The 12,923-nt window shown below is 36.1% G+C and overlaps 1 protein-coding gene across 4 annotated transcripts in view; it reads left to right on the forward strand.

Moving 5' to 3' along the window:
• The window catches only part of LOC106868429 (mitoguardin), a 43,354-nt gene that overhangs the window by 16,419 nt on the left and 14,012 nt on the right, over window positions 1-12,923 (forward strand). For 3 of the 4 annotated variants that reach the window (XM_014913677.2, XM_014913678.2, XM_014913673.2), the window contains exons 2-4: window positions 5,894-6,135; window positions 9,164-9,334; window positions 11,256-11,356. In XM_014913677.2, the coding sequence (XP_014769163.1) occupies window positions 5,904-6,135; window positions 9,164-9,334; window positions 11,256-11,356 (504 nt within the window). In that variant the 5' untranslated portion in view covers window positions 5,894-5,903. Of the gene's footprint in view, window positions 1-4,661; window positions 4,766-5,893; window positions 6,136-9,163; window positions 9,335-11,255; window positions 11,357-12,923 lie in introns of all 4 variants that reach the window. The other variant, XM_014913676.2, reaches the window with a different exon arrangement.

The following is a 12,923-nucleotide window of genomic DNA, read 5'->3' on the forward strand; positions in this document are numbered from 1 at the left end:
TATATATAAAGAGGAATGTGTTATGCTTTTCCCTATTTTCTTATTACACTTATTAGCTTCTTTTTATTTGATATAAGTATTTTTTCTAGTACTATTGTTGTTATTTTGTAGTAGTTTTCTGTTTATATTAGACCACACCCTATATCAGCTTTGGAATGGTGACTGAGAATGCTGTCAGTAATTTCTTGATTTTTCTGCTTTACTCTTTCGCTAACTTAAATTCCAGTTTATTATGATGGAAGTAGTTTATTACTGGAATGACTAGTGTATTTATGCCTATTATCTTTGTAACATTCAGTTAAGTCTTTGATTCTTCAATATTACTCCGACTCTTCTTTGTTTTGTGATACTTATTGCATGTTATGATTGTATTTGTTGTGGTGCTTTCTTTCTTTATTAAAAAAAAAAAACTTTTGTTTTGTATGTGGTATATTTAGGATGCTTTCATTGGTTTGTGGTAGACTATTTTTTAGTCTCTGTTGCCAGATGTTTTTATTTTCAATATGCCTTCTGTCTATAAGTTTTTGCTTTTTTGCTTTCAATTTTTTCGATTTTGTTCCTTGTTATAAATCTCTATACAATCACAAGTGTATTTGTTGCAATATTTTTCTCACTTCCTTATTATTTTCCATTCATACTTACTATGTCTCTTTTATGATGCTTATGTGTGTTGGATATAGTATGACTGTGTTATAGGAATGTAACACTTCAATGCAATATTCACTGGTCTTGTGCTCTCTGTTAAATTTGTTTTTATTTTGGACACTAATTTCAAGAGACAAGCCTTCGTGTTTCAGAGTTAATCATTTGACAGAGAACAGCTTCTGAACAACGTCGTCGTCGTCGTTTAACGTCTGCTTTCCATGCTAGCATGGGTTGGACGATTTGACTGAGGACTGGTGAAACTAGATGGCTACACCAGGCTCCAATCTGATTTGGCAGAGTTTCTACAGCTGGATGCCCTTCCTAACGCCAACCACTCAGAGAGTGTAGTGGGTGCTTTTACGTGTCACCCGCACGAAGGCCAGTCAGGCGGTACTGGCAACGGCCACGCTCATCTCGCTCAAAAGACCTCGTGTGTCACCCGCACAAGAGCCAGTCCAGGGGCACCGGCAACGATCTCGCTCGAAAATCCTACGACGGCCCCGCACAAGAGCCAGTTCAGGGGCACTGGCAACGATCTCGCTCGAAAGATTTCATGTGTCGCCTATGTTATGAAATCCTATCTTACATCGTAGTTTAGCTGGTATTGTCTTATTGCTGATTGATCTACCCCTGGTCATAGTCAGTTTGCAATTACATCACAGAAGAGCTATTTTAGCTATTTAAAACACATAAAACAGTTAAATTCACTAAAATATGGCACTCGAGGTTTCAACATTTTTGTCAAACAATAATAGCCTGGCCACTGACACAGTTCTACTCATGGAATAAATTAAAAGGAAATCTAGCAGTTTTTATATTTTTAAATGACTGAAATAATTCTTCCATGATGCTTCAATTTCAAAATATGGTCAAGTTACATACTAGACAAATATAGCTCTGAAGCAGTTGATTTTTTTTTTTTTCTTTTTGCTAATTGTGTTGCAGGTGCAAATGTGGCTGTGCGGTTAAGAAATTTGTTTCTCAACCACATGGTTTGGAGTTCAGTCCCTCTGTGTGGAACCTCAGGCTAGTGTCTTCTACTATAGCCCTGGGCTGACCAAAGCATTGTGAGTGGATTTGGTACACAGAAACTGACAGAAGTCTGTCATATATATCTGTGTGTATATGCTTGTGTCTCTTTGTCTTGACATGGTGTGATAGTTATAAATGCATGTCCCTGTCCTACAAGTAGTGTCATTCATTTCTAATATTCTAAAATAAAAAATGTGTCTGAGTGTCTGACCACAGGGAAATGTTACTGTGCTTGGGAAACACATAAGTGTTGGCAACAGAAAGGGCATACAGCTGTAGAAAATCTGCCTCAGTAAACTTCATTGAATCCATTGCAAGTGTGTAGTGTGAAATAGTATATTTTGTGTTCAATAATCGCCTATAGTACATGTAACAGAAGTATCGCTTGTACTTATTAGAGTTGTTCTATTTTATTTTGTTTGTATCCAAAGCTTCATACTGTTTTGTTTTTGTTTGTACCACATGCTGACCTCATTTACACGCTTTGTCTCAGTGATGCATTTCATGTGATAACCATAACTAATGCATTACTGTGTCACTTGTACAGGGTGTCCCAAAAGTCACTGATGGATTTCAATTTTTAGTAACTTCCTTAACTTTACAGCTAAACATGTGAAATTTTGATACAATATAAAGGACATACTGGAAATTAATTTGCACAAGTCAAATTTTGCAACACCACTTCATCACATATGAAAAATGACATTGCTAAAATGGAAGCCATTTTTGGCTTTGCATGCCTGTGCTCTTTCCAAAACTTGCACCATAACACCCTCAAAAGTTTCAGACCCCACTTCTCTGATTTCTTTGTTGATGTTCTCCTGCAGTTGCACTAGGGTCTCGTTTGTTGATGTAAACCATCTTTTTCAGGTGTCCTCAAAAGAAAAAAATCTAGGCTAGTCAAGTCTGGGGAACATGAAGGCCAGTTGGCATTGCTGTAGTGGGAGTTTATTCTCTCTCTCCAAAGCACTTCCATAGCAACTGCATTGTTTCTCTTGCCCTAACTTGCTGGAACCATGTGTAAGGTCTATTTTGAATGGCCTTCATGTTCCCCAGACTTGACTAGCCCGGATTTTTGCTTGTAGGGATACCTGAAAGAGAGGGTTTACATCAACAAACCAAAGACTCTGGTGCAGCTGAAGGAGAACATCAATAGAGAAATCAGAGAAGTGGGGTCTGAAACTTTTGACGGTGTTATAGTGCAAGTTTTGAAAAGAGCACAGATGTGCGAAGCTGAAAATGGCTGCCATTTAAGCAATGTCATTTTTCATATGTGATGTAGTGGTGTTGCAAAATTTGACTTGTGCATATTAATTTCCATTATGTCCTTTAATTTGTATCAAAATTTGATGTATTTATTTGTAAAGTTCAGGAAGTTATTAATAATTGAAACCCATCAGTCACTTTTGGGACACCCTGTATATGAGTCTAGTGCTTTCTTAATTTTCTTGTTTCACAGTATCTTACTGAAACATATTCATTTGTCACAATTTAATTACAAAGAAACACCAAAAGAAAAAAAGGTGGGAGAGGATTAAGCAGTAGAAGATGGAGAAGGAGGGAGCTACGGGCCACACACCCCAGAATAAATGGCATGTTCATGACTGCCATGGTGTTGCTGCGGAGAATGGTCCATGACAGTTGCTGCAGTAGTCACTACACATTGTGGGGCTCATTTCTGAGCCCCACAACAGCTGTTATCCTGTTTTTGTGGAGGAAAATGTTAGTGTGGAGTTCAAGAAAACCTGAAGTCTCAATAGTGACCAGCAGAAATTGATAGCAGCTGGTCAGACTCCTCTGTTTAATTTTCTCTCCACTGCATTACAGATGGTGATACCTGGGTTTGCAGTCAATGCAGCAAGGTTTTGTTGTTTATCTTTTATCAAATTTATTTCAGATTTTATGAAGGGCTAAGCTTATATTTGTCCATGGTGTTATCCCACACCGGCAGGAACCATTCAATTTTGTGTGTAAATACCACTTTATGTTACCTGTCTTTGTAATGTCAACCTTATTTAATGCCCCTGTTTAAGTAAAATATGTAAGTTGGTAGAATTGTTTACTGCTCTGGACAAAATGCATTGCTGCATTTCTTGTAGCTTTACATTCTGAGTTCAAATTTCACCCAGGTGCCTTTCATCCTTTAGTGGGTTGATAAAATAAGTACCACTTGTCCACAGGGGGAAATATAATCAGCTAGCCCCCTTCCTCAAAGTTTTAGGCCTTGTACTTGTAAAAGAAAGGATTGTCATTATGAAGGTGACAAGCTGGCAGAATCATTAGTATGTCAAAGTGCTTAGTGGCATTTCTTTGTTTTTTTTTTTACATGTTGGGATCAAATACTGTTGAGGTCAACGTTGTCTTTAATCTTTTTGGGGCCAGTAACATAAAATGCTAGTCAAGTACAGGGGATGGATGTGATCAACTACTCCCTCTTCTCTTAAAACATCTGGTAATGTGCCAGAATTTGGAAGAATTGTTATTAATGGAGTGAGCTGGCAGTATCATTAAGCACATCAGACAAAATGCTCAGTGACATTTTTTTCTAGCTCTTTACATTTTGAGTTCAACTACCACCACAGTCAACTTTGCCATTCATCCTTTTAGGGTTACTAAAGTTCCAGTCATGTACTGGGGTCATTATAATCAGCTAACTCCATTTAGAAAGAATTGTTGTTGTTGCTGTTGTTACAAGGGTGGTGACTTGTCAGAATTGTTAGCCTTGCAGTACTTTTACTGACCCTTTACTTCTTGGGTTCAAATCTAGCCAAGGTCAACTTTGCTTTGTATCCCTCTGGGGTTGAAATTGATTTGACTCATCCTTCTCCTCAAATTTCAGACCATTTGCCTATTCTAGCAACAATATCTTTGCGTTCCAAGTTCATTTCTTGTTGCAATTGACTTTGCTTTTTATCTTTGTAAGGTTGATAAAATACTAAATAACTACATACCAAATACTGAGATTGATATATTTAATTATACAGGAAACAGGTGAAGGTTGGTAACTGGCAGGGCATCCAACCATTGAAAATCTTCCTCCACAAATTCTGTCTAACCCATGCAAGCATGGAAAAGTGGGCATTAAATGGTGATTACTAGAAATTATTATCTTGCAGAGAATATAAAGTGTTGCAAAACGCTGATAAGAGCAACTGAGATGTAATTAGCAATAACTTGTGTGACAAGAAAACCATCTGGTTTCATTATGCAGTATGAAATTTATGGCTGCATAACAGACTTGTATGATCATGTCTCTTGCAACAGCTGGGAACATTCCTGGCTGTGTGAGCCAGAATGTAGCACTATTGTAAGATAAAAAGTATACAAGTGGATTGTTGGTGATAATTTCTATTCCATAGCTTTGTTGGATGCAGTGTTTAAGATTTTCACCAAATTTCTAGCAAAGAGATTAACACTTGTTTGTACGGAGGTTGGAAAAGTGTAGAACAACATGATCCTAAACATGTCTAACCATGACACCTTCTAACTCATGTGTAACATTATAGAGAAGGAAAGTAACAAAACCTAGCTTCAGTGGGACTCTGATTAATTTGGATCAATCAAAAATCTTTCAGTGTGGTTCATCATCATCACTACTTGATAGCTGTCCTCAAAGCAGCCTGTATCAGTCCTGTTTTCAGAAGCTGGATTAAACAGGCAGACTGAACCTCTTATTCAATCTGTCAAGTGTGTCCTCATCTTTTTTCTTTGTATGTGCTATAAATCTCAAGCTATTGCTGCAGAATCTGAGGTCCTTGTTATTCAAACTGAGACATGAGGAAAAGTGTTTTGGCATACACAGACAAGGTTACCAAAATGGTGTTGGGTGCTATGGATGTGAAGGTAGTCAGCACCATACTGAAAGGATACAAAGTATTAATGGGGGAAATAAATATATGGAGTCATTTCCGTATGTATTTAGTCTTGCTGTGAAATTAATTCAATCAACTACTCTTTTGTGAAAGCGTGTGGCCTAGTGGTTAGGCTGTTGCACTCATGATCACTAGACCATGGGTTCAGTTGCCAGACATTGTGGTCTTGAGCAAACCACGTCGAATTGCTCTACTCCCCTTTTTGATCAGAGGAGAATGTTGGCCTGCTTGCCTAACCCATGGGGTGGTGTCATTTGAAGGCTAAATCAATGCAAAAGTGCATGTATATCAAAAGAAGTTTTTTTTTTAAAAATCAGTTATCTATTTCTCTGTTTCATTTACAGGCTGTGAAAAATGAATAAAGAACTTTTCAACCAACTGGCTGCTCGTGTGGCTGGCATTAAACACTTGAAGGTTAATTCCCATTTGAAAATAACTGTATTTGGTGTATCCCTTGGAGTTGCACTTATAGGATTGCTCACATTGCTATTACGGAAAAAGGAAAAGAAGAAAAGACCCTTAGATCGGCGGAGTACTCAAACAAAAATAGCACGTTCAAGAACTGCTCTAACTGGTACAAATGGAGGTAATCTTTATATATATATATTGGTTTGATTTTTTTGTTATGTTACATTGAGAGGGATCAATTTGTAACTTATTTTCTAAGAGTGAAAATTTTCTACTTTTACAAATTTATATATTAACCCTTTTTATGGAGAATCATTTTCATATTAACCTGGTGCTTGAACATAAATTAACATGAAATTTTGATGGAAAGTTTTAAATCAAGATCACTTCAAAGCAAGAAGTTTGCATCATAGAAACAGGAGTAGTATCATTGTCATTGTCTTTATCATTTGATGTTGCCAGTTCTTGTCAAACTGTCCAACCCATGCCAGCATGGAGAACAGATGTTAAATAATGATGGTGATTATACTGCTCTTAGTTCAACCTTCTTACTATGAAGTGATCTTGATTTAAAATCTTCCATCAAAATTTCATGTTCAAACACCAGGTTTATATGAAAGGTATTTTACTAAATTCTTGATTATTTTCAAAATTAATTAAAACAAAAGTACCACAGAAATGTGGTAGCAAAAGTGTTGAACAGTTTGTTTTCCACAAGGAAAAAAAAAATCTAACATTTTGGGCGAGTTTCTTTGCCAGAGAAATATTAAATGTACATTTTATCTTTCTCCAAGAAAGATCCCTGCCTCACACCATATTATCCTTTTGTACTTATTATTTGCTGATGCAGACCATCACTATTTTTCTTGAATTCTACTGTTTCACCTTTTTCTTTTCTCAAACAACCCCATAAATGGATAGACTACCTTGAGATCCCCGCCAAGGTCAGCTTTGTCTTTTGCCCTTTCAGGATTGATTTAAAAAAAAAAGGTACCAATCCAGTGAGGTGGATTGGTGGAACTATAAGAATGTCAGATCAGATGCCTTGCACTATTTGTTCTAGCTTTTTGCATTCTGAGTAAAATTATACCTTTGTGCCTTGGAAAGTACCCTCACCGACCTGCAGACCTAGACAGATAAGTAAGGCAAATCCTAGAAACAAATGGCAGCACCAAATATATATTATAATTGTTAAGAATAGTATGTAGATTTAAGATTCTTTTATGAAGTTTTCTTAAATTTATGTTGAGCTAATATTATGTGTTGTAGCCTGTGATGGTGCATTATTAACAGTTGTTTTTTTATTTTGATGGAGCAAAAAGGATTTAAATATTTTCGATTTCAGGAAGGACCTAATAAAGAAGTGTTAATAAGACTTTTACAACCATTATCAGATGTAATTGTTTGCAAAAGAATGTGAAGCCAACTTTAATCAATTATTTTCTTATTTGCTCATTTTTAAGGCCATTTTTTGCATTGTTTTTATAGTTATTGTATAATCATCATCATCATCATCTAACCCATGCTGGCATGGGTTAGATGATTTGACTGGAGTTGATGAGCTGGAGAACTGCACCAGGTTCTGTGGTTGGCACCATGTAGGCATGCTTTCCATAGCTGGATGCCCTTCCTAACGCCAACCACTCCAGGAGTGTAATGGGTGCTTTTACATGCCTCCAGCATGGGTGCCATTTACATGACACCAGCAACAACTGTGACTGCGATTCACAGGTACCATTTACATGGCACTGGCAATGCTCGTGACTACGATGCACAGGTGCCATTTACATGACACCAGCAATGACTACAACTGCGATTCACAGGTGCCATTTACATGGCACCATCAATGACCATGACTCACACGAGCCATTTACATGGCACTGCCAATGACCACTGTGTGGCACTTGGGAAAGTGTCTTCTACTATAGCCTTGTGAGTGGATTTGGTAGACAGAAACTGAAAGAAGCCTGTCGTATATATATATATATATATATATATGTATATGTATGTCTGTGTCTGTGTTTGTCCCCCCACAATGATGATTATATATACATATATAATGTAGTTAGGATTAGGCATGTGTGTGAAGTTAAAAAGTTTATTTCACAGTTATATTGTTTGTTGTCAAAATATTACATATTTTCCCATAGTGATCACACCTTTTGTTGACTATTAATGCCTACTACCTAACCTGAGTATTTGCACACAGAATATACCTGTTGTGTGTGAGTTCGAATGTGTGTGTGTATTTTTGATTAGTGGAGTTTACAGAGTGATTCAAGGGCCAAGTGTTACATGCATTGATACTTATCAAACTCTGATAAGTGTCAATGCACCAAACTCTGTAACTTACGCAGATTAAATGAAACATATATGTATATATATATACACACACACACACACACACACACACATACACACACACACACACACACACACACACACACACACACACACACACACACACACACACACACACACACACACACATGTTTTGAGTTCTACTTACCTGTCTGTATCACAAAATCTAGGTATGTTTGTGTGTGTGAAGACAGTTTCAAAAGACTTTATGCAAACCACCTATCTTCTTTCTGGCAATTGACAAAAGTAAAGCCACTAAGTTGGTTAGCCACATATAGGGTTTGCAGACCAATTGCACAACACATGCAATCAAGTGAAAAATCATAGAAAAATTCATATTAACGGATCTAAGAAATGCAGTTTATATGTAACTAAATGATTGCATACTCTTTTTAGATCTAAGAATCCCACCATGTTACTGAATTCCAGATCTGAAATTTTCTGCAAATGCAAACTTGTGGACAAATTTCTTTAGGTGAACTGGAAGTCATCACTCTTTCTGGATTGAGCAGCTATCTCCATTGAATAATTCTAAAACTAGCACTAATTTTTCTTTTTCCATTTTTATTCACCCTTCTACTTTTTGCAGCTTCTTTCCTACACATATCATCATCATCATCATCATTTAATGTCCGCTTTCCATGCTAGCATGGGTTGGACGATTTGACTGAGGACTGGTGCAACCGGATGGCTACACCAGGCTCCAATCTAATTTGGCAGAGTTTCTACAGCTGGATGCCCTTCCTAACGCCAACCACTCAGAGAGTGTAGTGGGTGCTTTTACGTGTCACCCGCACATATATATATAAATTAATGACCATTTTGAAATATATTTATTTTAACAGATGTTGCCTGGTCTAAGAATTGTTCAAGTCCCACTTCAAGTCGCTCATTTGTGAGAAATAAAGCTTTGTCTGTGTCTAATTCTAACTCAAGCTTGGCCTCATCAACATCAACACTGACTCATTCTGTTGTAGAAACAACAGAATTTACAGCTGCACAACTCTGCCAGCTAGGTAAGTAACATTGTATTGTCAGAGATTATGGAAGTGTAGTAGATAAGTCATGTCTGGGTTTCACTGTTTTTTTCATTGCTGTGTAAAACATATAAGGATTGGAGGCTTCTACTATTAATTTGCAACAGGCACAATGTCTCTCAAAATTGATTATACTTGGGTCTGCTCTTTCTAACAGGAATACTGTGGTATTGTAGTTTATACTCTCATACACCCTTAAGTGCCAACAGCATTATGGTTCTTTTTGAAATTCTCAACTATGGTCTCTTGCATAAAGAAGCCTGTTTGACACCAGTATCAGTCGATCATATTGATAACAACACTTGATTGGTATTTAGTTTATCTGCTTTGGAAGGATAAAAAGCAGATTAGATTCTTAAAAGCTAAGAAAAGTACTTCAAAGTATTTTGTCTGATGCATTACTTATTCTTCTAATCTACTGCTTTGGAAGCTTTCAAACTGAATAATTAATCACCATAAATTTGTGAGCAGTTCCTGCTTATCAACAACCATCATTTTCTGTCACAACCCAGCTCAAGACCTATTAAGTGAATACTGATGCTTTTACCAAAAGAACTGAGTGAAATGAAATGAAATGAAATGAAATGAAATGAAATGAAATGAAATGGTCCAAAAGAGCATTAAGTGAAGTAAAATCATTCCTGTTGAAGTGAAACTGTTCCAGTTGGGATTCAAAACCAAATTTATGTGATAGATCCAATGTCATCCTCGACAGAATTAACTCATATCTGAGCAGTTAATCTGTAGTGAGTGATTGAGCCTCTTCATCCTGATGGGTGCGAAGGGTGCCAGTGCATGAGATAGCTCTTCAGGCCAAGGGTGGTGTAGAAGAGCTGGGGCCATTTATCGCAGGGGATGCCTAATGTTTAGCCCACTTTAATACCACCACTTGGTTCTTGAGTATCTTTTAGCAGATTTCAATCTGTTACAAACAATCAGATAAAGTCTGAGAATTACTTGATATCTGCATGTATTACTTCATATTTCAGCAATCCTTGAGTCACACTTTCTTCCTACCTTTTCCCCACCAGTCTTGGAGGCACTGCAAAAAGATCATGGCTGCTTCCACTTCAAGTTACTTGCTATATTCTGCAGTAACAAACAACAAGGATTGCCTTTGGTTCTTTTTGTGACATTTTAGTAGCAGTGCTGTCATTATTTATAACTGGTTTCTGTGATTAAACAAACTTAATGAACATAATTACATGCCCTGTTTGATATACGTCTTATAAATACTATGGTATGTAGTTCAGGGAAGTAAAATAGCTGTATTGATACAGTGCTAACAGTTCATAGATTTTGCATTCATCATAGGAAATTTATTATAAATATACTTGATATACTTAATTATATGTACTTCAGTAGAACTAATTTTTGGAAACAGTAACCAGATGTTATAGAAATATTACCTGTGATAAACCATCCTTTCCAGGAGATATTATTTTCATCTTTTTAGCACAATGGCCTCACCTTGTAAGCCTTTGCAGTTAGTGACAGTTGCTTACTAGAAGAAATGTAAGAGAAGTACAGTAATAAAACATAAATGATTGATCTAGTAAAATTATATTTATCTCAGTGAAATTAATGATCTTGTTTTTTTTTTATTTTTATGTTTAATTGAAAGCCTAATTTATTTCGTTTCTCATTGTATTCTTGATGAAATATTTACAATATTTTTTTTTCCAATTAGACAATCAGCTAAAGAAATCACTTGTAACTATATCTTCTATTGATATTTTTAAAGTTCTTCTCTTCATTATGGCACTTTCTTGACTACTCTTTCAATCTTACTATATATTACCTAATTTCTAAGAGTTGTTTGATGTTATTTATCTGCATATCTTCTTTATTTGTCTAGCTTCATTGGTTCAAATACTTGTTTAAATATTTCTTTTTACAGGGCTAGAAAATTTAGACATGGCAATTTCACACTGGGAAGATGCTTTAGCTAAACTTTCCTATCTAGATGCTGAAGATACTTTGGACCAATTAGCTATTCCGGTATGTTTAAACAATTGCAGTAATGTTCTCATACTTAAGAAAATGAAAAAAAATAGTTATGTCCTTAAAGTTTAATGATCAACATTTTATTCAGATGGTTTACACCTACAGTATTTATTGAGTTGAACGCTTATTTGGTTTAGTTCTCCGTATGAAATATATTGATTAATAGATGTAGGCAAGGATGTGTGGTAAGTAGTTTGCTTTTCAGCCTTATAGTTCTGGGTTCAACCCCTCTGTGTGACACCTTGGGTAAATGTCTTCTCCTTTAGCCCCAGGCAAACCAAAACCTTGTGAGTGGATTAGCTAGACAGAAACTGAAAGAAGTGTGTTTGTGTGTGTGCTATTGTCTCCTTGCCTTGACATCATCTGATAGTTGTAAACAAGTGTCACCATCATCCAAGTGGTGTCTTTGTTCTCATTATTCATATCATATCTAAATACTACAAGGCATTTTGTTAGTCACTCTGTTATAATTTAGTTTTTACTTTTTGCACTATGATAATTGTGGAAAGTAAATATTTTGTCTTAGATAAATCAATTGAAATATATCAACAAAATCTGTTGGCAGTTGTTGATGTGGGCTACTTAAATGTTATTTATTCCATATTTTCAGCTTCATTTGAAAAAAATGCATTACAATTTTTCAAAGGATTATCAAATAACAGAAATGTGATAGTTGTTGTTTAGCACTAAGTCTGTCCTAATGGAGCAGACATCTGATCAAAGTCCTCCTATTTCAGACAGTGTATATCTAGGATTACTTTATCCAATATGTTTTTGAGTTAGTAAGAGTGTGTTTAGGAGGAGATTTGGTTGCTATTTTTAGCAAATGATGCACCATGGCATACTAGCTTTCCAAGAGATGTGACAAGGTGCAGTGTGAAAATAATAAAATTAAGTTTAAAAAATATGCAAAATGCAAACTGAAATTCTATATATAAAATCTTGATAATCGTAATTTGCTTACAAGAATTAAGTAGTTAGTACTTCATAATTTTCTGTTAAATATTTTATTTATATTTATATGCTAAAATATATAAATACTCTCTTTTTAATACATTCGTGATTTATTGTATGTGGCAAAGTATTCTTGTATACTCTAAAAATGTGTTGCAAGTAGAATGTAAAACATTTTGGAACCACTGATTTAGAAGCTCCCACATTGGCTCATGGTATTTATATATCAATAAATGTTTGTTTAATGTAGTGATTATCAATTGGGGGCAGATGTTCAGGTGCAATAAAGACTGTAAACAAACAGGAAACAACTTCTATCTCATTCCAGGGTGAAAAACTAGAGGTAGTCGATAGCTTCCGCTATCTGGGCGACCAAGTTAGTAGTGGGGGTGGGTGCGCTGAAAGTGTAGCTGCTAGAATAAGAATAGCCTGGGCAAAGTTTAGAGAGCTCTTACCCCTGCTGGCGACAAAGGGACTCTCACTCAGAGTAAAAGGCAGACTGTATGACGCATGCGTATGAACAGCCATGCTACATGGCAGTGAAACATGGGCTGTAACTGCTGAGGACATACGTAAGCTCGCAAGGAATGAAGCCAGTATGCTCCGT

The sequence above is a fragment of the Octopus bimaculoides genome, chromosome 1, assembly GCF_001194135.2.
Source record: "Octopus bimaculoides isolate UCB-OBI-ISO-001 chromosome 1, ASM119413v2, whole genome shotgun sequence".
NCBI classification, from domain to species: domain Eukaryota; kingdom Metazoa; phylum Mollusca; class Cephalopoda; order Octopoda; family Octopodidae; genus Octopus; species Octopus bimaculoides.